The 24,260-nt window shown below is 42.6% G+C and overlaps 1 protein-coding gene across 5 annotated transcripts in view; it reads right to left on the reverse strand.

The window, feature by feature from the left end:
- Positions 1–22,871, reverse strand: part of meis2a (Meis homeobox 2a) — a 79,981-nt gene extending 57,110 nt beyond the window's left edge. For 2 of the 5 annotated variants that reach the window (XM_026152674.1, XM_026152673.1), the window contains exons 1-8: positions 22,735–22,869; positions 21,582–22,433; positions 20,853–21,079; positions 19,125–19,266; positions 18,783–18,833; positions 18,339–18,389; positions 17,675–17,824; positions 9,431–9,545 (exon numbers count right to left, since the gene is read on the reverse strand). In XM_026152674.1, the coding sequence (XP_026008459.1) occupies positions 9,431–9,545; positions 17,675–17,824; positions 18,339–18,389; positions 18,783–18,833; positions 19,125–19,266; positions 20,853–21,079; positions 21,582–21,593 (748 nt within the window). In that variant the 5' untranslated portion in view covers positions 21,594–22,433; positions 22,735–22,869. Of the gene's footprint in view, positions 1–9,430; positions 9,546–17,674; positions 17,825–18,338; positions 18,390–18,782; positions 18,834–19,124; positions 19,267–20,852; positions 21,080–21,581; positions 22,434–22,734 lie in introns of all 5 variants that reach the window. The other 3 variants (XM_026152675.1, XM_026152676.1, XM_026152677.1) reach the window with 3 other exon arrangements.
- Between the last annotated feature and the right edge of the window lie 1,389 nt (positions 22,872–24,260).

Raw genomic sequence — 24,260 nt, forward strand, 5'->3', positions numbered from 1 at the left:
AAAGGAGTAAGAGACAGCCAGGCCTGTGAGGCACTATTCAGACCAAGTCCATCTGTGTTTTCTCTAACATCTTCTCTGCCTCTTGTTTCTTTCCCTCCCTCTCTTTCTCGTATTCAGTTACTTTTTTTTCCAGCATCCATCGCTTCCTTACTTGTTAACTTGCCTCAATATAAATCACACTTTTTTTCTGCCTCATTTTCTTTCTTATTGACTGTATGTTGGGTTGTTCTTTTTCTGTGGTGGTTGTGTTTGTTGTGCTGCTCCTGGGCTGTCCTGTAGGCCAAGATGCAGTGGAAAAGGCAGTTTTCCCCCCACCTTAAGAGCATTTTTTCCAAGGTCACAAGGTCAGGCTTCACAGATGTCTCCTGCAGACACTCAGTTGTCTACGGACTGTATCCCTGGGAGTAAGCATTTGTGCTAAACAATGCAGCTTTCCCTTCACTTTGGAAAATATTACAGTTCTTTCCTTTTTGTCTTGCTTTTTCTTGCCTTTCTTGTTTTCATTGTTGTATTTTTGAATGAAGCACCAAAGTGAGTGCAATTTTTTCCAAGGTGGGGGTTTCTGTCTCGAGATAATGAAGCAAAGCACTGGTTATCACAAGATAGTGGTGTTTTCTTGCTGCTTTCATTCCTTTAAATACTCCCCGTCTCCCTAAGTTTCCTCCAATTGTTCTAATGGGGCCTTAGTCATCCTTGCCTGATGGCAGAGGGAAAGATGCTTTTAAAAGTCTTTTTCTTCTCTTCGTATGTGTTGCCAGGAGAGAAAAATGAAAACATGTAGTAACTGTCCTAAAATCCACACCGATAGACAGATACAAAAAAAACCCTTGAGTAAGCAGGGTTGAAGGCAAACAAAGAGAAACCCTAAATGAACAGAATGACAATATTTGAACTAGAACATCTCTGTGTAGCCTCAATCTTGCAAGAAAAAAAAGAAAATTCCTGAGCTAAACAGCTTTCATTAAAGTCAAATCAGCTTGTGCTTTTTTTAGGGGGTGGAGCGTGACACTGGTAAAAGGGAAGCGATTGCACCATTTACCATGCAAGTTCTGCCTCAGAACATGGAAATGTGTGTAATTGGAACAACATTTTAAAAATACAGGCACTGAGCTATCCTTGAATATCTCACTCCTTTTCATCTCGCTTTCCCTTGTTCCTTTTTCTGTTCCTTCGTTTGATATGGTGTTCTTGCTTCCCCCTCCAAACATCTCCTCTGTATTCTGCAAATTGATAACCCTCTAAATGAATTATGGTAAATGCATAATGAAGGTTTTCTCAGCTTCAGCCCTGCAGCCAGCCAGGATGGAGCATCTCGTTTGGCATGTTTGATTCGTTTTGTTGCGCATTTAGCCCCAGTGTTCCTTCGGAGTGTTCACTGCTTGGGGCATGTAAATAAGAAATTATCCTTGCTGACTAACATGGCTAATACCTCCTCTGGGGTAATCAAAAATTATTAGACGCTTGCTTCCAATAAACATTAGGGCTCATGGCACTAACCACTGTCAAATCACTCACCTCCGCCTGCTCCCCAATAGCCATAAAATGGGTGAACAAAAGTGATCAGGTGTGGAAAAAGCACCCTGGCTACACGGAAACTGAGAGACCGCAGGACTGCTATTATGCCTAAAAAAGCAGCCCTTGGCTTTAAGAGTCATTAAAGCATGTACTAGAGTGGGAATCAGACTAGAAAATGAGCTTATCTTGCATAAAGCCCTCAAAAGCTTTGCATAAACGTGAAAGATGTGTGCGTGAAAATCAGCAGCAGAGAGGAAGAACTCGGATTGTAACACACTTCCTTTATCATCCTCCCACTCTTTTGGATGGTGGCAGCATGGTTAAAGCACTACCTGTAGGGTATAGCTGCTTTGCTCGGTTCCAAATATGCTTTAGTGTCTAAACCCTGGTTTACGCAAGAGAAAAAAAACCACACAGCAAGTGAACAAGCTTTAGCTAGCCTTGCTAAGCCACTCTACTCAACCATGTGCTGTCTTTTGGAGGGACCTTTGCTGTGATGTGCAGTTTTGACATCAGGGGAGGAGAACTGGGAGGGTGGGGGTGGTGAAAGAGATTAAAGAGCCAAGGGAGGCAGAAGAAAGAAATGAAAGTAAAAGAGTGCAAGGCCCATTGGTCAAACACAAAGGGGAAGAGAGGGAAAGGACATTTGAAGTCGGGGTTAAACTCCAAATAAGCACACCTTAAACTGGCTCATGTAAGCTAGCAGTCAAGGTTTTTGGAGTTTCCCTGCAGGTGTGCCTTTGACAGACTTGGCCCCCATAACCTCTCTCTGATCTAGAACGGGGCCTGGGGTTGGACACAGAAACTAGTGGCATCTTGCTGTCTCTCTCTCTCTCTCTCTCTCTCTCTCACACACACACACACACACATGCTTACATTCTCTATAAACACACACGCACACACCAACACACCGCCAGACAAGGGGAAAACAAATCTGGTGAGGACTAAAGCAATTGGATTATCACCTCTTAAGGGTGACTTCTTGGCTGACCCCCTTCAGGCTAGCCTGCTGAAACAAGACTGAAAATTTCCTGGGAAAACACTCTCTCCCTTTAAAGAAACGAAGCACTGTCGTCCTCGTGAAAATGCAGCAGTGGCAGCATTAATGGACATGGAAATGCCCTTTGGGGCATGCGCTCAAATCCCTTTTAGCCATATTACATCAGACCCCTGTGCACTTCTCATCATCACCACATGCGCTGGTGTAATCAGCAATGGAACAAGGGTGTGTAAACCCACTGTATAATGAACCGATACAACAGCATTGCACTGTCTTTGTTTTTGCCTAAAGCCTTTGGGTAAAAGAATTTAAAAGCCACTCCCCTCCTTTTACTGGAGTTCAATCCTGATTACTTCCCTGCAACACCGTTTCCTCTGTGCTTTTTAGCTATGCTCAGCTCACTCCCAGTTAAGCTGGCCTTCATCTACTTCTCAGAGAAACAGAGGAAAAGAAAGAGAGAAAGAAAAATCTCCCCCAAGTTTCCCCTTAATGGCGTGAAACAGAAATTCTCCTCAGCTGCTGTCAGAATAATCTGGATAATTTTTTCCCTATGTTCTCCAAACATTAGTTTGCACATTAGGCTGACACAGTAAAGACGTTTTTCCTGTGGCGTAGGCTCAGTACCTGGCCAGGTTGGGCTGGGCCAAGTCACACCAGAGGCCTGTTTGTGATTATGGATCAGAGTGAAAGGAGCCAGCACAGTACTGAGGCAGAGGTCAGTGGATAGAGGGGAAAAACCAGAAGGAGAAAAGAGATGCTAAGAGAAAAAGGGAGCGTGGATGGAAGACCAAGAGGTGGTGATGGTGGTAATACTGTGGGAAGCCTATGTTACTGGAAACTGGCTGTATTGACAGTTTTTATTCTTTTACATTACCTTTTTTTCCAGTCTTTTAAGCTATAGCACAGGGTCAGAAGAAAGACAGAGAAACCCAAAAAAAAAGAACGAAGAGAGAGCGGAAGGGAGGAAGGAAAGTGGGAGCTGAGGGAGCTGATCATTCTCTTTAATCACATTTTGGATGAGGGCCAGGTAGTCTGCGGAACTGAGAGCGAGACAGAGAAGGGTGAGTGAGGAGAGGAGTACGAGCGAGTCAGTAAGTGAGGGAGGGGGTGGGAGAAAGAGAAGAGGAGAGAGATGGAGGAACAAATGGAAAGAAAGGGGGAGAGAGAGGATGGGAAAGGGACTTATGGAGAGAGGGGATGAGCCTGAGAGCAGAGACCCTTGAAACAGCTTGAAGTGCAGCAGTGCTTAGGCAAGTGTGCACATATGCCCGCACATTCTATGTCTATGTGTGTGTTTGTGTGCAAGAGAGAGTGACAGCCATTCCCGTAAATGCCCGCGAATGCTGAATCCAGCAAGAATCTGGTGTTAGAGCCGAGGCTAGGAGAGATCCATTTTAAAACTATGTGCATTAACTATACTTTTCCCCATAGATTAAGCACTCCACATGAATAATTTAGTCTCTTTTATGCTAATGGGATCATGAAAGTATCCCCTCTGTACCATGTTTTCTCCCCCCGCACAGCAACACTTCTCAGCTTTCAACAATGGCCCTGCCCCTTCCCAACAAACCATCAGACAGACATGTTGCACTCTTTCCATAACAGACACCTGACTAACATGTGACTGACATGCAGTGGCATGGCTAAAGCTGAGCACCATAGCTCATTGAGAAACATTGTAGCATTGTTTGTTTTGTCATTAAGCAAGTATACCATTGGTTTATGTTAAGTGCGGGCTACTGACTGAGATATAGCAAGCTGTATGCGCGTCATGGCTGCACATACTCATGTTTAAGTTATCTCCCTGCTGATCTGGTTTTGTAAATGGCCACAGAGCCATATTACTCTTAAACTTTCTTTGCTTTTTCTGTGGTTCTCTGTTTTCTTTTGAGAGAGGAAGTGGACATATCCTGTGTGTTTATGTGCCTTTTCAGCCCTTTTTGTTCAGCCTCTGCCATCGCACACTAAAAAACACCCATGCGCACATGCGAAAACCTTGTTGCTTCAGTATTGTGTTGTGGTGAGGTGGGGGCAACTGTGTAAAAGATTATCAGTGCTCCAACAGCTGGGAGTGAGAGCCATGAAACAGCAGGGCTTGGGCTTGCATTATTGTTTATCTGTTGTTTATGGGCCAGTGTTCAGCTTTAATTACTACACTAAATTAAACTCTAACAGGCACTTAGAAGAAACCAGCTAACACATGCACATGCATACAACCTCCACCCCCCAACCAAATACACACACACGCAAATTATGCATTGTAAATACACAGACACACCTCAACGATCACTCCAGAGCTGGAGTATACGCTACTAAAATGCAACAAGGTTTCCATCTTGTGTTTACCAAAGATTGCTGTGTTTTTTTCTAATGTGATTACATGTTCTTTCTTTTTCTACCTGCACATTTGCATCTTCTTGAGCCCTGAGAAATACTGTATTTAAAAAAAGCAAAGCCAAAGGTCTGGAAACTATAAGATCCAACAGGGCTTGTTCATGCTGGGACACAAGGAGCTGAGTCCCCAACAGAAATGACCTCTTTCTAGTGAGCTCAACCACAAAGACCTTGCTGATTGGGGCCCCTAGCCAGGGCCAAAGGAACTCACCACACTCCCTACGCTTACACATATACACACACAAACACAATCATACCACAACACCATCAAGCGCAACGTGCTCCCTTGGAGCTGAACACTCAAGCTCTCCCTCTCTTTCCTCCCTTTCTCTCCATCTCTGCCTCTCTCAGTCTCTCTGGGGAGTCGGTCTATCCGCAGAGCGTGGGGATTGTTCAATTGCTGAGAAAATGTACAAAATGCTTTCTCCTCTCTTCTGTTGAGCCTTGTCCATCTACAGTAGAAGCTTGGAACAGTACAGAAAGCCCCTTTGCTCGGCACTCAAGATGTCAACGTGGATTTGGTCTTCATGCATAGCTAATAATTACAAGTGTGGACTGGAGCTGCGGCATGCTCAAACGCACACACACACACACATATGCACATACAGAAGGAGGACAAACGCATTACCTACCATGCTGAATCAGTGTTGGGGATTTACTGTTCATGACTGAGTGCATTTGACTTTACTGTGTTTGGTGTGGGCAAACGTGTAGAGTATTTCATCACACTGCTCCATCACACTTTGGATGCTTACCATATAACAGACACCTGCTTGGAAACGAGTGCTATCTTAAGGCACGCACATTCATCAAGTTTACCTCCCTGCAACTGATGTCTATGATGTTTCAAGATAAGCTTGGAAAAGCTCCAAAGGACTGTTAATCAAAATGATGTGAATGCAGAGCCAGTGTAGTTATTGTGTGTTACCTTCTGAACTGGCTCCCCTTGTATTTATTTATCTAGCTAGAACATAGGGAGTCACTCTCTGAGAGTCAGAGCGTTGATTTTGCCCCGAGGGCAATAACTCATATTTCCTTTTTTGGAGGGAAATTCTGAGAAAAGTATTTTTTTTTAAGTCTGTTAAGCGGAGGGATTCGGGTAAGGATGCAGATCTGAGAATTGTACAGAAAACTTTTTTTTTAATATGTGTCAGAACCTTAGCTGGCACTCTTTACTGACAGCTACGAACATGCTTCACCTTGGTTTTCTGCTTGACAATAAATTATTCCACACGAGGGATAATACATATTTGCGCACTTGTTAAATTGCTTTTTGGCGCAGGTTCAGAACAACGCTCAGCACTGAGATACAAGCCAAAGACTTTAGAAGAGGACTGTGTTCAAAGCGACCCTCTTGAGTCCTGTATGACGGTGCTTACAGCACTTTAAAAAAAAGAAAGAAAAAGAAACGGTAAGCAAGTGATATAGACGTTTATTCTCGTGTACATCCCCTAACAGGGAAAGGCAAAAAAAAGCAAAGTGGACTTGGTCACTGTCAGAGATCCTTTGATATTTCTGGGACAAATGGACTGGTGTCATATTTCATGCAAGGATGTTTCTAGATTAAAATTTGATTTCAGTGTTTCTCAAGCACGGATAGAACACACCTTTTAAGAGGAAAGACAGCAAAAAAAAAAAAGTTGATGTTTTTCTTGGCAGCCGAAACCTAAAAGCGGCGTGGATCTCACGCGCTCTTTTACTGTGCTCCTCTCTCACTTTCTCCCATCTATTCTGTCTTCCTCAACCGATCCACATTGTCACCCCTTTTAACAGGGGCCAAGCTGTTAAAGACCCCATTACTGAAGTGAAGCCCACATTTCACATTTTCTCTGTGGACTTGAGAGTGCGGACTACAAATTTTATGTTGAAATGTATCGAGATAGGAGGCGAGATCATGCATGGAGCGGAGTGAAGGAGAAGAGAGTCGAGGCGGGAAAGGTGGAGAGGTTGGAGAGGGAAGGCTCTGTCAGAATGGAAGGGCCAGAGTCGGGAGTCAGCGAGCGCTTCAAGCGTTAACGTAATTGCAAGAATGTGAAAAATGAGGCGGCGGGGCTCCCGAGCGAAGCGAAAGGTCAGAGCATGCCTCACACAAAACAACTGGCTAGAGGACGGCCTCATTAGACCATTAAATCAGCTGCCCTTGGTCTTTTTCCCTTTTACTCTCTTAGTCATTTTTCCTCCCTGATCCTACTTTTTCACCTTCTCTGCTCTTTAACCTTTGTACTTCTGTGGTTCTTCAGCTTTGTTCAAATCTCCACTTCTCTTCTAAGCTGCTTAGTTTGTGTTTTTTCTAGCGGCTAAATATTTTTGAGCTGGTGGATTTTGCATTTAACACTGCGTGCAGGTCAGGCTGTGGACCTGATCTAGTCTAGGTCTATCTTGGCCCAGAACGCGGTGCTATACCGTAACTGTCTTTGGCCCGTATTGATTGGCTGTTACTGGATACGGTGGGGAAAGGAGTCGATAAGTGCTCTGTGGATTACAGGTCACTTGTACTTATGTGTGTAAGATAATCAATAGGCAGTGCATTTCTTTCTCTCATCCCCTTCCTCTTTCGGTTGCTCTTCATCTCCCGTGCTTCTTTTGCAATTACAAAGAGGAGTGCAAAAACTCTACGTGTGCTCTGTCCTCTGATCTGTCATGCTACGTTTTTAACTAATACTATGACTTCAAAGCAGAAAATCCATTTAAATCACAGCAATTTCTTGGATTTTTCTTTTCTAAAGTTTTAAGTATAGTTCAACTCATACATCACTTGGCCAGTAAAATCGGCCTATATTGGTCGATGTCGAATATATTAGTACTGTCTGATATATACGTATATTTTTTTGCATAACATAATGCAGAAAATGTCATCACATAGTTTGTTGACAGAGCAGCTCTGTCTGCATTGCTAATGCTCTCAGCACTGTCTGCGGAGCACATGTAGCAGATTAGCATTAGAGCTGAGCAGACGGTTTTGCAGAGTAAGTTTCCACCTAGTTTGCGGTTAAATAAATAAACAACAATGTCATCATTTTCAATATAACCCTAGCATACTGTACGTATACCTACGTGTATGAAAATGAAGTATGTCATTTTCAGACAGATACTGTATTTGCATGATCCAGTATCAATCAGGTCCTAGTTTTAAGACATTTGAGACATTTAAGACATTTGTTGCATAACAAAATGTCCTGTTTATGCTGTCTGTGAGCATGCAGGGCACTCTGTAGTGTCTTTAACCAACAGATAGTTCTGCATCTGTCACAGGAAGAGGAAAAACAATGCCTAAGTAGATTTATTAAGGGTCGCATTATGATCAAGAATTCTTTCCTTGAACAATGTTACTGAGACATATCCTATTACTTTACCAGTCTTAGTTATTTTTCCAACCAGGCTGTGATTCAACTAGTTCTGACACAACTGACCACAGATGTCTGCTGTGGTCAGTAATGTTTCAGGGGCTTCCGTCTAAGGAGCAGGAGATGATTTAAATAGCCCCACCACAAAGTACACATCATCAATACATTTGACTGCTTATTGGCAAAATGATAGCACAGAACAGGCAGAGCGAGCAGCTTTGCTCTGTGAGCGAGCTGGTATCGGTGTGTATCTGAGTCTGCTTCTGTGTTTAGACAGCGTGATGAAATTTCATGAAAAACTCTGGACACTGCCAGAGGGCACCCATGGATACAGAAGAGACCCACAAAAGCACACATCTCTGGTGCATTCAAAACAAGATGAAGACAAGAGAAGTGGGGTCAGGAACTCTTCATCTGCTCTCTCGGTTCAGGCAGCAGATTTCACTTTTAATCGACTTTAATTTTACACGAATTTAACGCTCGCTTTCATATAGAAACTTACCTAACAGCACGTACATTTGACAATTTTCATGTCAAAACTGATACCGACCGTGACAAAAATACGAGGCAGGTCGCTGTGACTCAAACACACTATCTGTATTAAATTCAAATGCATTTGATTTGAAATGCATTATAAGTGTTTGGCAGGTCGTGTAGTAGATAACACAAGGCTCAGTGAGACATAATTAGGGGCTGTTGTGCAGGCAAAGTTAATATGGTTTAAATTCAAGAAAGAACTGGCAGAAATATACTATTAATCACCAGCTTTTGTTCAGCTCTCTAAATAGCAACACTTTGGAAAGCCTTTTACTAGGTTGGTATGGTATTCCTGTGGCTGTTGCTGGTATTTCAGTGCGAGTACAACAGTGGATAAGCATGTTCATTTTTAGGTGTGACTGTGTTTACATGGATGCCAGTCAAAAAATTGGATAATCCAAAGTGCAAAAGGAAAAGGACTGGGACATGTGTAAAGAGAGATGTGCCACCTATTCACTATAGAGCTCACATTAGACAGGGTTAAAGTGAAGAGTTGGCAAATCCATGCGTGATGATTAATATGTCCTGCATAAATCTATGTATGTTTATGTGCTAGGGCTTGAGCGCAAAACTAGACCAATGTGTGCGCATGTGTTACGAATGTGCATGCATGTGCATGCCCATTTCTGTACTGACTCACCTTGCTCACTGCTGTTGTCACCGCTTTGTGAAGCATGTCCCCCGCTGGAGGGCCCCGGTGTGCCGGCTGAGTGTGTGGAGGTGGCGTCATCGTGGTCTCTCCAGGAAGCTGGGTTCTGAGGTTTGAAAAAGGAGAAAGCGAGCGTGGGATCCATCCATCCATCCGTGCATCCAACCACATTCCCCATCCAAACCACAAACCAGGAGCAGAGAGAGAGCAGGGAGGGGGAGAAGTTGGAGGAGAAGAAGATAGAGAGGAAAGGAACACAGAGAGAGAGAGAGAGTTCATATGAGAATGCTGGAAATGTGAAAGTGACATCTGTAAGAGTCTAAATGCATCGTGAAGGTCCTTGGCCTGTTTGTTTCCGCAGCTTTTTTTCTCCTTTATTTCCCAGCTAGCAGATAATCAAAGTAGCTACAGTGATTGAATAGAAACAAACGAATACACCAACGCAACTGGCTATAAGTCAAAACGCTGTAATCAAAGTGTTTCATTAATGTATGAGGGCAAAACAAAGCACCGTTAATGTGGCATTTGATTTTGAACATTGCAAGTAGAGCGCTTGTGAGTAATAGTCTAAACACATATGGCGGAGCCCAGTGCAGTTCATTTGTACCATAACCAATTGAGACTTCCGTGTCAAGTGAGAAATATAGAGGTAAAAAGTCCAAACACACCACAGCCGCCATTAATCATTACCACTGTCAGAAATGAAAATAAGATATGACAGTGATTCTCCTGCTAATCTGCCAAAAATGTGTACACGCCCACACTGACATACACACACGCCCACAGAGGCTTGCTGAAATACACTTATGCACACATGCTAATGACATAATAGAGCAAGAAGTATAAACACAGATGCACGCACACTCACTTTCATATATACAAAGGCATCGTGAAAAGAAGTGTTAAAATCCCTGCTGGCTAACTTCAAAGAAATAACCATAAACAAATTCATAGCTTTTAAGTTGACTTTATTCTCTCCTGCCCTACGTCCAGCTCAATTTCTCGGCTCCTCTTCTCTTTCCTGGTCATTCCCACTCCCCTGTCAGTACACACAGGGAAACAGGATTTTCTACTGTACAGGAAAGGCTTTATCAGAGCCACATGAAGGCAGACTAGAGCTGGAATTTCCTCTGCCATTCAGGCAATAGAGGGACAGACTGATCACGTCATATACTACATCTGTGCCCACAAACACAGACTCAATCGGCTACGCACTCCAAACAGCCTCTCGCACAGAGTTGATACGACATCCTAGCTCACGCAGCCCTCGCTAGTCTTTCCCAGTTTAACATGTCACCTGAGTATGATGACAAAATGTTGGCAAACTTGAGCCTAACGTTGTCTGGGGCCCGAGAGAAGCAGCCCCTTGAGCAGAGCCCAAGCCAAACAAACACAGGCCTGCACCAAGGCTTCCCACAAACCTCAACCCACTTCTCAGTTCCCGCTACGTGTTTTTTTCTCCCTCAAACACACATAAACACATATACATACATATGAAAGTAGAGGGAAAATGTACATGCCACAGTATATTCCTAGAAACAGACCGTTTTTACCATTTTGTCCAACTTGAGCAGAGTTTCTGATGAACTTTTCCCTCAGTCCCCACCAGAGAGGAGCCTGCCTGCTTGCCTTTGTGCCCCAGTCAGAGTAAGCTGTACTCGAAGAGGACAGACAGGATAGAGCCTGGAGACTAATCGAGGTTCGCAGGGAAACAGAGACTAAAGACACGCCGCTGCCGAGGTCCCCTGGGCACACAGTCCTGATGTGCTGGTGCTTGTTCTGCTGCGGAGGCGAGGCTGCTGCTATGCCTGTAAGCGAGGCCCTTTTATCTGCTAAGTTTTTTGGGGAAGGCGGGCTGTTTTCTCAAACAGCTTGGAGCTGAAAACAGCAGACAGAAACACACAAGACCCTTCAGACCCCGCGCTCCACTCAAGGCCCTCTCAGCGTCAGCTGTTCACCGGATGGCAATCAGATAAAGAGCTCAGAGAATTACTCAGAAGAGGGGTAAGAAGACAACGTGAACAATAGCCCGTGCGTGGGTTTTAGCCCTCCAGAGTGAGTGAAGGGGAAAGTGTCCCCGTACTGAGAGCGATGGATGATTACGATGTGTTCACTCTCTGGGCCACTGATCAACACATGGAACACTTCATGGGAACGAGGTCTGTTGTTATAGTAATTCTCTGTTATTCTCAACACAGCGCAGGCTAAGTAAAATCCCTAATGTGGGAAAAGCCCATCAACCCCCTGAAAGCAGTCTAATTTTGTCTTTGTCGTGTTCAACACAGAGGGAAGGAAGAAAGGAGAGGTAAAAATCCCAGACTCCCAGAGTGAATAGTGTGTTTAAGCAGAGCTGGGCTCTGGGCTCTCAGAACGGGCTGTTGTTGTTCCAAGAGAAGAAAATGACTGGGTTCTACTTCCTCACAATGAGACACCCACTGCCGGCGAGACACAAGACAGACCTGAAAAACTGTGCTCACTGCTCTCACACATGCCTGCTCTCTCATTCTATCTCTCCCTTTAACACTTGCCAGCCACGGCCACAGCCAGCTATGGTTTTAATGCAACAGTGGAATCGATAGGACTTAATTTAGCTATCATTGCAGAGTAATGTGTCATTTTTAATGGCGCTGGCACTAAATTAAATTCAAAGACACCTCATCTAATGGTGTAAAAGGGAATGATATTTTGCTGTGATTTGCTACCCTGTGGATTTAATGGGCCTTTATGTGGGGATGTAGATAAAGCTTTGTTAGTTTGGCTCTTACAGTGGAAAAAGAAGACTGCAGCACTTTATATGACCTAATAATAATAATAGAGTGCACACAAGACCAATGCATATGCAGTGGAGCGCACACTTCTCTTTTAGTACCTGTAAGTCACCGCTCATTCATAAGCGTGTGTACAAAGCAAGACAACGAATATCAAAACAACAGTGTTAACTTTCCACACTCAACAAGGCGACAAAAGCAACAGCCTTTCCTCCCTATGAATAATTTAGTGGGTCTCTCTAAGCTATGGCGGGTGCATCATCAGACACTGCGCCGTGCAACACAAACACACACAACCATTTTGCCACAACCCCTGTGGGTCTGATAAAGTTCAAACAAGTTGCAGGAAAAAAAATCATGTCACACAAACAGTCTTCAACCTACACAAAAAGTGCTCGAATAAAACAGGGGAAGATGCAAAAGAGACAAAAAGGGCCTCCAGCCCATGTGACTATTCCCTAAAGCTGGGCATAATTAGGAGTCAAACACGGTTCACTCCATGCTCCTCGCTAATTGTGTTAAAGAGCAGTGTTACCAGGAGGAAGAGGAGAATGCCAGCAAGCAAACACACATACATGTGCAGGAGGAAACGCGCACACAAATGTACACAGCAGGACTAGATAGAGAATAAGATACAAAAGAAGAGGGGTCTCTAGAGGCAGCCTTTTCTATTTGCTGGGGTTAGCAACTGGCGGCTGCTAATACAAGTTGTAATTAATATAAAAGCAGGAGACAATATGGGAAGGAAGGCTCGTAGTGCAGCCAGGCCGCAGGAGAGTGGGAGAATGCTGCCGTCTCCTCTGCCACTGTCCCCTGTTTCTCATTTACAAACACCTGCCTGGCACAATTTCACTTCCCTCACTGCACTCTGCCTACATCCCTAGGAATTTCAAATAAAATTGATTTAGCAGCATCATTGAATTTCCCTCAAAAATTCCCCAGAAACCTGGAGGGAAAGGGGGAAATCTGGTGCAGTAGCAGCAGTGTAACACAGGCTGAGAACGACTAACCTTGTGAGTCTGTGCGTGTGTGTGCGTGTGTGTGCGTGCGTGTGCACGTATGTTGAGCTATCAGTGCGCGGAGCAGCTACAGAGATCCTGTGCCGAACATGTAAGGAATCGCTGACGCACCAGAAACACACGGCGCCGTAAATCATGAGGCGATGTGACATTTCAAGACACATCTTGCCACATGGCATAAACAAAGAAAGAGAAAAACTTCTCACACATTTCTGTTGCGTTGAGCTCGTAATTATATACAGCCACTTCAGAAAAGTGTAGGTGCACTTCCATTGAACGGCTAAGCATTTACAACCCCCTCAATTACCCACAATATAAAAAGTCCTTAATTTAGCAGCTAATAATTCACCACAGCATGTTTTAACAGACAAGGAGGATTGTCTGATTGTATTTATGCCTGAAAACTTTCTCTGAGGCAAAAGCTGTTTTACTCGCTGTAGTACATTATGTGTGCAAAGAAAGAAGAGATTACGTTTTTTTTTTAAAAGTGATTCATGGGTTTGGCACAGCTTAATATGATATATCCCAAAAAAATCAAATGGCAAAAAAAAATGTTATAAACACTTGTGCTTTCATTCATTCCTTTAAAATAACAATGTACAAGTTAATATAAATCTCCTGATCACTGCAGTCATTTACACCATGCTTTCAGCCAAATATAGGGGAGTGCGGAAGATGCAACAAGTTAGCATAGCCTCTCTTCAGCCACCATACCGATGATTAGATATGCCTGCCAACAAGGCCCTGCCACTGAACACAATTCAAATAGGAAATGTAAGGCCAGACATCCCACCATCACAAAACAATTGCGTAGAACAGACAGAGCGTCCCAAGTCAACAATGCACTGTTTTCATGATATCCAAACGTAGTCGGCCCTCGAGGAGGACAAAGCTAGTAGAATTAGAACACCTCCAAAACTGAGAAATTGCATGGTTCAGCAGGCAAGCTTGGCCTGAGGGCTCGCTGTCCACAGGCAGAGGGCTGCGTATGCGCTGCACTATGCATAGTGACGTACAGAAATAGGACAGGATCTTCCTGGGCACGCACCTCCACAAATACACACACACACACTTATGCACAGGCTCAAGATGAGCTATTGCATTACTTGATTAAACCTGTGACATCAGTGCATTTGACCATTGGTCTACAGCGCCCAGAGCCTTTATCAGAGCTAGAGACCTAAGCAGAAAAGGCTTTTCCTCCTGTTTTCTACAGCCAAGCAAATTGCAAAATAAGCTATACCATAACTATGAGCACTTTCACTCCTTGAGGAAAGATCTCCAAAACAAAGCAGTGGGATCTTTGAATGCAACAGAGTTTCTGTCTGGCAAATCTTAAACTATGCAGAAATTCTACTGCAGTCGCAGCATTATAATGCATATGCATAAAAGAAATGAGAACCCTTCTGCTAATAGCTTGACTAAAGAAGCGGCACAATAGCACAAGAAGACACAAAGGCTAATTCATTAGAACAGATAATACTCAGACACTGTTAATTCTATTTGTCTCCCTAATTGGATGTAGCATAGAAGAGACAGAAATTTTATTCATTAATTAAAAGACGAGAGCAAACCAGTGACAAGTGCACACACATACACACACCAACCTTTTGCAAAACTACACCACTGTGTGTGTGTTTTTTTTCCTATCACCCTTCATGTGTAATACAAATTCTATTTTTCCTTTAAATATGATTGAGTCAATCTGAGGAGGGGCAATGAGTTAGGAAACACTGGGTGGGCTACATGCTTGAGATAGTCACCGCAAGCGAATGAGGGAAATCAACAGTGTCAGTGAGGCCTTATCCTGATATATGCTGTAAGCCAATCATCTCTAAGACCACGCTGCATTCAAATGTAAATACAACTACACTTTAAAGCTCCGCAGTAAGGTATGAGGAAGGGACAGGAACGAAAAAGAAAGCGATAGAAAGGAAGGGGTAACACAAACATGCACACATAAAAAACAAGCTCAACAGGCTGCCTCCTCACTGAAGAGCCTGATCTTCTCCAGAAAAACCGACTTTCACCAAATGAGATGTAGCCCAAGGCTATATATTAAAAATGCATATCAAAGCAAAGAAAAATGGACGTGTGAGATTCTAACTAAATAAATTAGCATATCTAACTATCAAGCCGCCTTCCTCTCCTCAATGAGATGCGAGGACAAAAATGAATAATAAAATAGAGCCCAATAATAGAAGTGAATAGATAGAATAAATAAATCAGGACAAGAGTGACAGAAATTGTTTCCCATCCATCGGCACAGTTTGGCAGCCAAATGCCTTTTTTGGGGGAGGATGGGGGGTGTATTGTGTCCAAATACTGAAAACACATTTTCGGTATGCAAAGCTGGACGCTTTTCAAATAGATGTGGCAATGACTGCTAGAGCAGTTAACTATTTATTACAAGGTTTTTAGATCATAGCTGCACTATACTGTAGTTTCGCTTTCTTCCCCTTTCTGCAAATATTATTCCCACTTAAGCATCATGAGGTGCACACATGTTCTCACACACTGCCCTGCACCTCTATTTATTAAAAACAATAAGCTGGAGTATGTATGCTTCCATAAATTGTAGCCATTATTTTAAAAAAAATCCCTACTCTGCACAGACACAGCTCTGAAAGCAAATAAGGAGAGAGAGGAAAAGAAAAAAAGACTTTCTCCTGCTTTAGTAAAATCCAGCCCAGCAGTTAGGTATAATAAAAAGTTCATTGGTGCCACAAAAGTGAAATAAATCCCTCAAACTTAAATAGCTAATGAGGTGGTCATTTCAAACAACCCCGAGATAAATGGCTTGTCATGCAACCTTCTTTGTTTATTGCTGCTCCTGATTTGCTTTATTGGCATATTTAATTTTCTAATTATCAAAATATTTCTTACAAGTGGACTGATGACAAAGCTGGTGTCTGAGCACTGGAGGCACCATTGGAAATTGGCTTGAGTGCCAACCATCTGCCATGAAACTAAACAGGCTAGTTTATCTAATCTCTGCACTTTAAACAACAGCATGCCTCATTTCTACACTTGTGTTGGAGGGCCACAATGTTGCCGTTTTGACCGTTTCTCAAACCAGCATCGGCATCTTCGGGCTAAACACGCTTCGCTTCACCTTGTGTGACGCGCTGCGTGGCCCTGCACAGGCGACGGGCTTTCAAAGGGAATCCACTAGGCCTATAGCCAGACCCAACAGATGCAGCGCAGAGACTTTGCATAACACTTAAATCTGCTTTAATTCCTAATAGGCTTGGCCTTGTGCTGCGCAGATATTAACTAGTCACTTTGTTACACTAGCCGATTTCCCTCCCAGCCCGCCACCCCCACTAAAACATTAGCTTTATCGCAGACATAGAAGACGCAGTAATTCACAAATATGAACTTAGTACTACACTGTCAGCTCTATCCATACTGCGGAGGGGGGAGTTAGAATCTGTGTTTATTACGCCGAAAATGTACAATTTAAAGCAGACAATCGATCTTCAAATTTAAAGCTACTGTACTTCAGGTGCATATAATTGAATTTAGCATTATGGAGCCTCCAGCCATAAAGGGGGGGGGGGGGGGGGTCGCAGAGGAGAAAGCAACTGCAGAGCAAACCACACGGCAATCAATACGAAACAATTAAACACATTAACATCAACAGCAATGGAAGGCCTCCAGACGAACCATCATATGCCTTGTGAACTTGACATTGATGGTAAGCCTTTAGCTCTGAGATCTCTTTCAATAGGCTACCACTTTCTCCACCTCTGCAGCAAAATCCACAGCTTTACGCGCAGGCCATATTCAGCTCCCACAGCCCCCAAATATAAAGCCTTTTTCTTTTTAAATATTGGCCTAAAGCTAAAGCTTACCGTTGATACCCTGCTTTAACGTTAAACCTGCGTAACAGATAATTGCCTCGCGTTTTTTTTTTACGTCTTTTTTTCAGCGTGCCACTCTCCACGAACGCAGGGCAGCGATTTGCACACGCGCACGCGCACCCTTTATCACGCGCACGTACACACCCACTCAAGCCTCCAGCACGCAAGCAAGCACGGACGCGTTATGCACACATGACTGCCCCTAATCAAAAGACTAAAACAATAACTCACTCTATTGTATCACATCTAGCTTTTGACCTTAGAACATCGATCGGCAGATTTTCCTTGCAGAACAGAGCATGCTCTATTTACTGATGGCACAGCAGGGTCACACACACTGAGCAGAAGCTAAGTAGCCCCCAAAGTTGGCTCTATTAGATAAATCAAACAATGTGATTATTATAAAATTATTGTTTTAAATATATATATATTTGAATATGGTCGATTGCTACTCAAATGCATTGTTTGCTGAAAACTAAGGGCTCATGTGTCCCTGGTCTTTTTCAGCAGCAGATGCGCATGCAGACAGACAAAAACAGCACATAACAAATTACGAATACAAAAAAAGCTCGTGTTACTCACGTGATCTGCAAGATTGGTCGATGATCCCGAAAGTTCTTCGTGATCTGATTTTGAGCTGCCATCCCGTTCGTCAATAACTAGATCTATTGGCATTTTTCCTTTCAAACAACTGATGTACCGGTGGCAAAAATTGTCGCAGAGCTCGTGCACCTAGAAAGGGGAACAAAACACCTTTTCTCAGGATGGGGAAACGCTTCAGCCAGGTCCAAGAATAACTTCAATTAAGAGGCATTATCGGCGGCGAGGAAACAATAGTGAAATTGTTGCAGAGCTTATTAATCTCCTGAGGCCGGAGCAACAAGTTGAACGACGAAAAGAAATAATAATAAACGGCACGCCGTAAGCTGGCGAAATAATGAGTAGCTGAAACCAAATCTGCAGATCAATAACAATGAGCAACGTGGGCAAAGAGGTTCTAACATATTTTATCAATATCCACTTCATCTGCATCGATAGTTGGCTAAATAAAGCAGCATATTTTATGAAAATGAGCATCATCAGAACGTCTCTCGGTGCATTTATTTTCTTGTTCTTTTTCATATCCGTGATATATGTACAGCAGTGATTACCTCTAGAGCACATTTAGTGATATCGCTTACACTGCAGTCATATTGTGCGTGTGGTAGGTGAAGTTTAGAGAGCGTAAAGATATATAAAAAATTACCTTTTCTAATTCCAAGAGGTGAAACCGTAATACTTGTATGGCTTGTATCATCTGAGTGGAAAAAGAGCAAAAATAACAATTAAAATTACAAAACTGACAAGATTAATGTATATGTACATTTTTTCGCCTCGGAAGTGAGAACGGGCTGTTGTGTCATAAAATAGTTATGAGTGCACGACAGTCAGCGAGAGCATGCAAATATTATATATTTTTTAACTTCTAACACTTCTAATATGTGATTACACAGTGGTCAGCTGGGTAAGTTAGATGGGAAGATTGAACAATGACAGCGGCAAATGTGGTCACACAGCCTCAATTCTAAACTGATCTGACATCAGTGCGGAAGTCTAAATCATATGTTCACATATTTACTTCGAGATGCTGTGGACATTTCAGTATACCGACGGCGGGAACTGGAAGTGGGAGACAAAGAAGTGCGCTTACCAAATTGTCCAACTCTGGATTTGATGAAAATAAAGGTTTTTCTGCTCGGACCTAAAACAATACACCAAATGTCAAAGTTAGTTTAGCATGAAATGTGTGGAATGTGGCCCACAGCTACAACTTTAAATTGAAAAAAAAAACAACAACAACAACAACAACAACAAAAAGCCAAAAAAAAGAAGCAAAAACTTGTGTTTTAAGTGAAAATTCTGTAATTAACAACAGTCACAAATAATTAAAAAGGGAACTTTTTATTGTAAAAAGAAAATAAAGCAAGCGGAAAACTATTTGCCGTGACGCAGACACACCATCCAAAAATATTTTTTAAACTGCAAAATTGACCTGTTTGGCAAAGACTGCAATGTCCTCATTGAAGGAGTCTGAAGAGCAGACATCGCCGCCTGCTACGCCGGGCTCCCTCGGAGTACACGTCGCCAACTCGCACTTCTCAAAAACCAGTGCGAGGAGTGGAAATAAAGGGTGACTGCAAGAGGGGAAACACGGCCTGAGTACAAACAGCACACCGGCTCTACAATGCCCACTGTAAAAAATGTCCAGTCTACCTGCGTATTAGTCGGCTCCCTGCTCTTCAAATTCTTACTGCAACTAATAATAACAATAATCATAATTAAAAAAATATTTTATCTCGATTTTTGTTTTTACTTTTATCCCGCTGTCTAGTTGTTTCTTTGTTTTTTATTACTCTACTATCAAAACATGTCTTAAAATATGTTAAAAATGGACGGCGACAATTAAAACAGTGTGTCTGATTTTAGAAAAGTCTTCTTAGTCGTTTTCTAGTAACACATGCATGTGGACAACCCCGTTTGGTACATTTTCTTTTACCAATTGAGGTCTCATATGTTATTAATCGACTCGAGACAGACATTTCTTGCAGTGCGAAAGACAAAAGACTGAGAAGTGAACAAAACTTCAAACAAAACACAAAGCTGACTGTCGACAGATTTCAGTGGAATTTTAAGAAATTATACGGTTGCCAGGGATAAAAACAAAAACACAGAGTTACACTTAAGACGTCGTCACCGAAGACTTTAATATTATTATCACTGCTGTTTTAACACAGGCCTACATCTTCATCGTTTCACAGAGGTGAAATGTGTAAACTCTATCTTCCAGTTGTTACAGTCATCCAACATCTTGAGGCAATCGCCCAAATCATTTTAAAATGCAGATCATAATTTCAGCAAACTCCTTATTTCTATCACCAGCGATAACTGGATACATCTGACAATGGCTTTTTAGTTAATTGTGATAAGTATATATTTAGGTATTAAAGAGAATAGAGTCAATTTCCCATATGAAAACGCAAGAAAAATAGAAATGATGAGCTAGATTTACTCTACACCACATCCCAGATTATATCGGGATTATAGCACTTACTGTGTACGTATTAGTGAGCATTATCTGTAATCATTATTTTTTTTGCCCTCAGTAGTAAGTAGCCTGCCAGTTCTTACATTATTGTAGATTAATGTGATAAAATTATAAAGACATTTAATGTGTTGTAACGCGCTGGCTGTGTATGTGTGTGTGTGTGTATGTGTGTGTGTCACTGCAAACTATTTTTGAAACCCTTTACAATATATTTGCATGCAGGAACAAGAACGTTTTAATAAGTATAGCCTGTGTTTACGATGGAGGAATATTAGTGTGCAGCGATATTACAAGGCACACTTTGCACTATGGAGCAATTGCAATGATGTTAAAAAATAATTTTTTATCATAATTCTTTGCAGTCTCTGTATTTGGAGGTTGGACTATGAACAGCGAGCTTCCATGTTATTCTACAGCTTGTATTTCAAGCTTAAGGCTCATACTCTTACTTACTGCAGGCTGCTCGATGCCTTGTACAATGAGTGTAAAATTACACATCAACAAAACTCCCCTAACCAACAATAGAGGTCCAAAATTGCGGTCAAACCTGCACAAAACACTATTTAAATTTAGTAGTGGGAGAGAAACTCCAACAAAGCAAACTTAAAGAAAAGCTGCAAAGTTGAGGGGGGGAAAGGTGCGTGAGCGCGTATAAGATCCGTGTGTAAACCTTACCCATAAATTTGATCTTTATCCCTCTTTAAAGCGTCGTTGACAGCGGAGCCCATGCTGGTGGGCATAACGTTCGGATGAGGAGCGTGGGCTCCGTAGTGCTGGCTGGCGTGCAGCGGCGGTCCGTGGTTCAGGTGGTGGACCTGGGGAAGCGGCCGGGGAGCATGCGGGTCCCCGTACATCGACGCCGGGACTCCGTCCATCCCACCATAATGGGCCAGCTCATCGTACTAGGAATTAAAATTAGAACAAAAGTCAGCCGACTTTCCGGTTAAGCTACTTTTTCTTTTCTTAACAAATGTATAAAGTAAAGCATGCCGTGTCATTCTGAACAAACTCAAAGAAGAAAGTAAAAAAAAAAAAAAGCGTTCGCAGTGGAAAATTACGCTGCAGCCAGGGCAGAAAAGTGTGATATATTATATCTGCTACTCGGTGTGTCATTACCAAAAACATAATAAGTTGGGAGCTCCGCGGAACAGAGTTTGGTGGGCGAATAGATCGAATTAGTTTGGAGTCCTCTGTGAAACTGCTCCACGGCTGTCGTGGAGGCTGTCGGTAAAAGTAGAGGCTGTCACTTTGCTTGAAGAGTGAGAGCGCTGCAAAAATGTCAAATATAACTGCTTTGATGGGAATACTTTGTAAATTTGCCACCACCCGACAAGAGGTTAGCGATACGATGGCCTCCCTACAGTGGATTTGAACAGGTAAGTGTAGCAGATTTAAAAAACCTACCCTTTGCGCCATCAGGCTGCGCTCCAATAAACTCCTGAATCTGTCGTATATTTAATATCCCAGTCCCGGTTAGAAAGTGATTTAGTGGCAAGATTCCTTTTTCAACCAACTTTGCGAACTCTCCTATTCGCCAGTGTGGTTCAGTTGAAAGCGTAGCATCAGGGAGTTTTGCAATTTTTCTTGTTTACCCTCTTTCCTGGAAAAAAAAATAAAAAATGCGCCAAAGTGAAGGTTACAATCGGCCCATCAACAACCTGCATGTAACTAAACTGTCGTGTCTCATGGCTTTTTGCCACTCCAGCTGTCAATCAAAGCCAGAGGTTGTCAAGGTAATGAATGAATGACGGTTGGTGATGATGTTCAAGAGAAGGACGAATCTTTTTAGTCCGTTTTCATCCCGCAAGTCCGCGTCTCCTTTAATGCCTCCAGATCGCTATCTTGTTTTATTATCACTGTAAAAAAAAAAAAGAAGAAAAAAAGAAAAAAGCAGTCGAAATTAAGAGATTGCGATTCAGATCTCTCCTTTCTTTCCCCCGTAGGTATTTCGTCTATCTGGCGAGACTGAGATGAGTGAGTGTCAGCGAGTGTTGGCAGGTTGGCTGCTAGCTTGCTTATAGAAACAGAGTCAGTTCGCAGCGCTGAGCGGTGGGCGAATGAAATGACGGATCCCGGAAGTAGTGGTGGCCATAGCCAGTCCTACAGCAGCTCCAGAAAAGAGAGAGGAGAGACCAAATCTTGTGATATGCAGAGTATATGCGAGGCACAGGGACGACTTCAACTCCACACTGGGGGTAAAAAGCCAACGCAGAACAGCTCCAACTCCCACCCAATTCTTCTTCGCCGATAAGCGTCCTAAAGAAACAGCAGAAAAAGGTTGAATGAGAGAGGTTTACCAGAGCGGGCACTTGTAAACACTTCGGCTACAAATGCTCCGAGCTGAACTAAACATAACACCGACTGAATGTATCTGCATGAATTATGAAAATAATAATAACAACAATAAAATGCTACATTTAGAGCAGAATTGCGCACTACGAGTCCAAACTTTTACGCACGGCAAAATAAATATTTTACGTCTTTATTTTCATTGATAGAAAGCTATTACAACGAGATCTTATGAATGCTGACTTTAATATATGAGCACGACGCTTACTTGTTTTCTGTTTTGTGGTTATAAGCCGGTGTGCATACTCAGTATCTCAGTAATACCTCCTAATCTCACTGCTAATTATTGCTCTGGTCTTTTTAGCAATTAAACGGCGCGCAGCACCCCTCTAAGCCCAGAATGAACTTTTCCAAGCGGAAAAAAAGCTTTTGTGGAGAAAGTAATTTTGTGTGTTTCTTTCGTCCAATCCCGTCTCTTGATAGAACCTCGTTCCTTACCTCAGAGTAGTCAATTATCAAAGCTCCCCGAGATCATCAATCATGTGTGGAGATTGAAGTTTAGAGGAGGAGCAACGCTCCGGCCATCGATTGCAGTGAAGCCCTCTTTGGAGCCTGAGCACTTTTACGCTCAAAACAGAAGCAGGCCATCTATCCCCTTTAATATTTAGCTCCATCAGTGCTAATATGGCATCATGGCTGTATTGATAGGTTCTCACATAAAGGCTCCATTTATTGCTCCGTGACATTTTTTGATGGTGGGAATTAATTATTCACAGGTTAGGATTAAGGTAGACACACGCTCAGGGAGATAGGCTGTGGCTACTGCTGGAGGGTCAATAAACTCTCCCAACAAACAAAATACAAAGCAGAGCTGTTCAGGGTCGATTACGGAAATAGAAGGGTTTTTTAAAAAAATGAAAAAGATTTAATACATGAAAGCGTGACAACAGTTATGTTTGTTGGCATAAAGGGGGGTGGGAAGTGTAGGACTGCAGGCTTTGACAAACGGCTGTGTGGACATTTCAACGTGCAATACCCCGGGAAGGAGCAGCAGAGCAGTGCGCAGAGAGCCAAGGCATTCACCGTCTCCAAGTCTCTCTCACACTCTGTAAACACAACCAGCCCGGCAGACTCTGCTATTGAAGACTGATATTTTCATAAGCTAAATATTGTCGTTCATATTGATTTGTGCACTAACGCTTGACTTTTTTTTCATCCTCCTTCTTTGGACAACCATGGTAAGTAGCATAAACCTTATTGTATCTACTGCTTTGTTGTGAGCGCGCGTCCTTTCGGGGCGCAGCATGGGGAAAGTTGTGAGGCTGGACTAGACAAATGCAGACAAAATTCTTTCTTTTTAAGCTTAGGTGACGTTTGCACTATACAGCTTAGCAAATCCGAATCTTATCGTTATTTTTTTTTTCCTATTTGCATACTTTTAGATTTTGCGAATTTCCTATTTTTTGTTGTTTTTCCCCCCACATTTATTCAGCAAAATATGTGATTTGCCCCGGAGGAGAGTGATGTAAACACCCGAAGAGCGTGTGAAAATAGGAGAAGCTAATTATGCGTGTCCAATGTACGGCTCCACAGACACACATCCTTCCCTATAAAACTTGCGGCAATGACTCCCAACGACGTGAAATTTTAAGCTCTTTTCTTCTGTGATAAATTTACTCGAGTAATTAATGAAAGCTATAAACACGAGACTTCATAAGTGACAATATTTAGGTTATTAAATCTGCTTAATAACAACTTTTTTTATGTGGCATTACACAAGTCGGTGTTTAATTT

The sequence above is a fragment of the Astatotilapia calliptera genome, chromosome 19 (assembly GCF_900246225.1).
Source record: "Astatotilapia calliptera chromosome 19, fAstCal1.2, whole genome shotgun sequence".
Lineage (NCBI taxonomy): Eukaryota > Metazoa > Chordata > Actinopteri > Cichliformes > Cichlidae > Astatotilapia > Astatotilapia calliptera.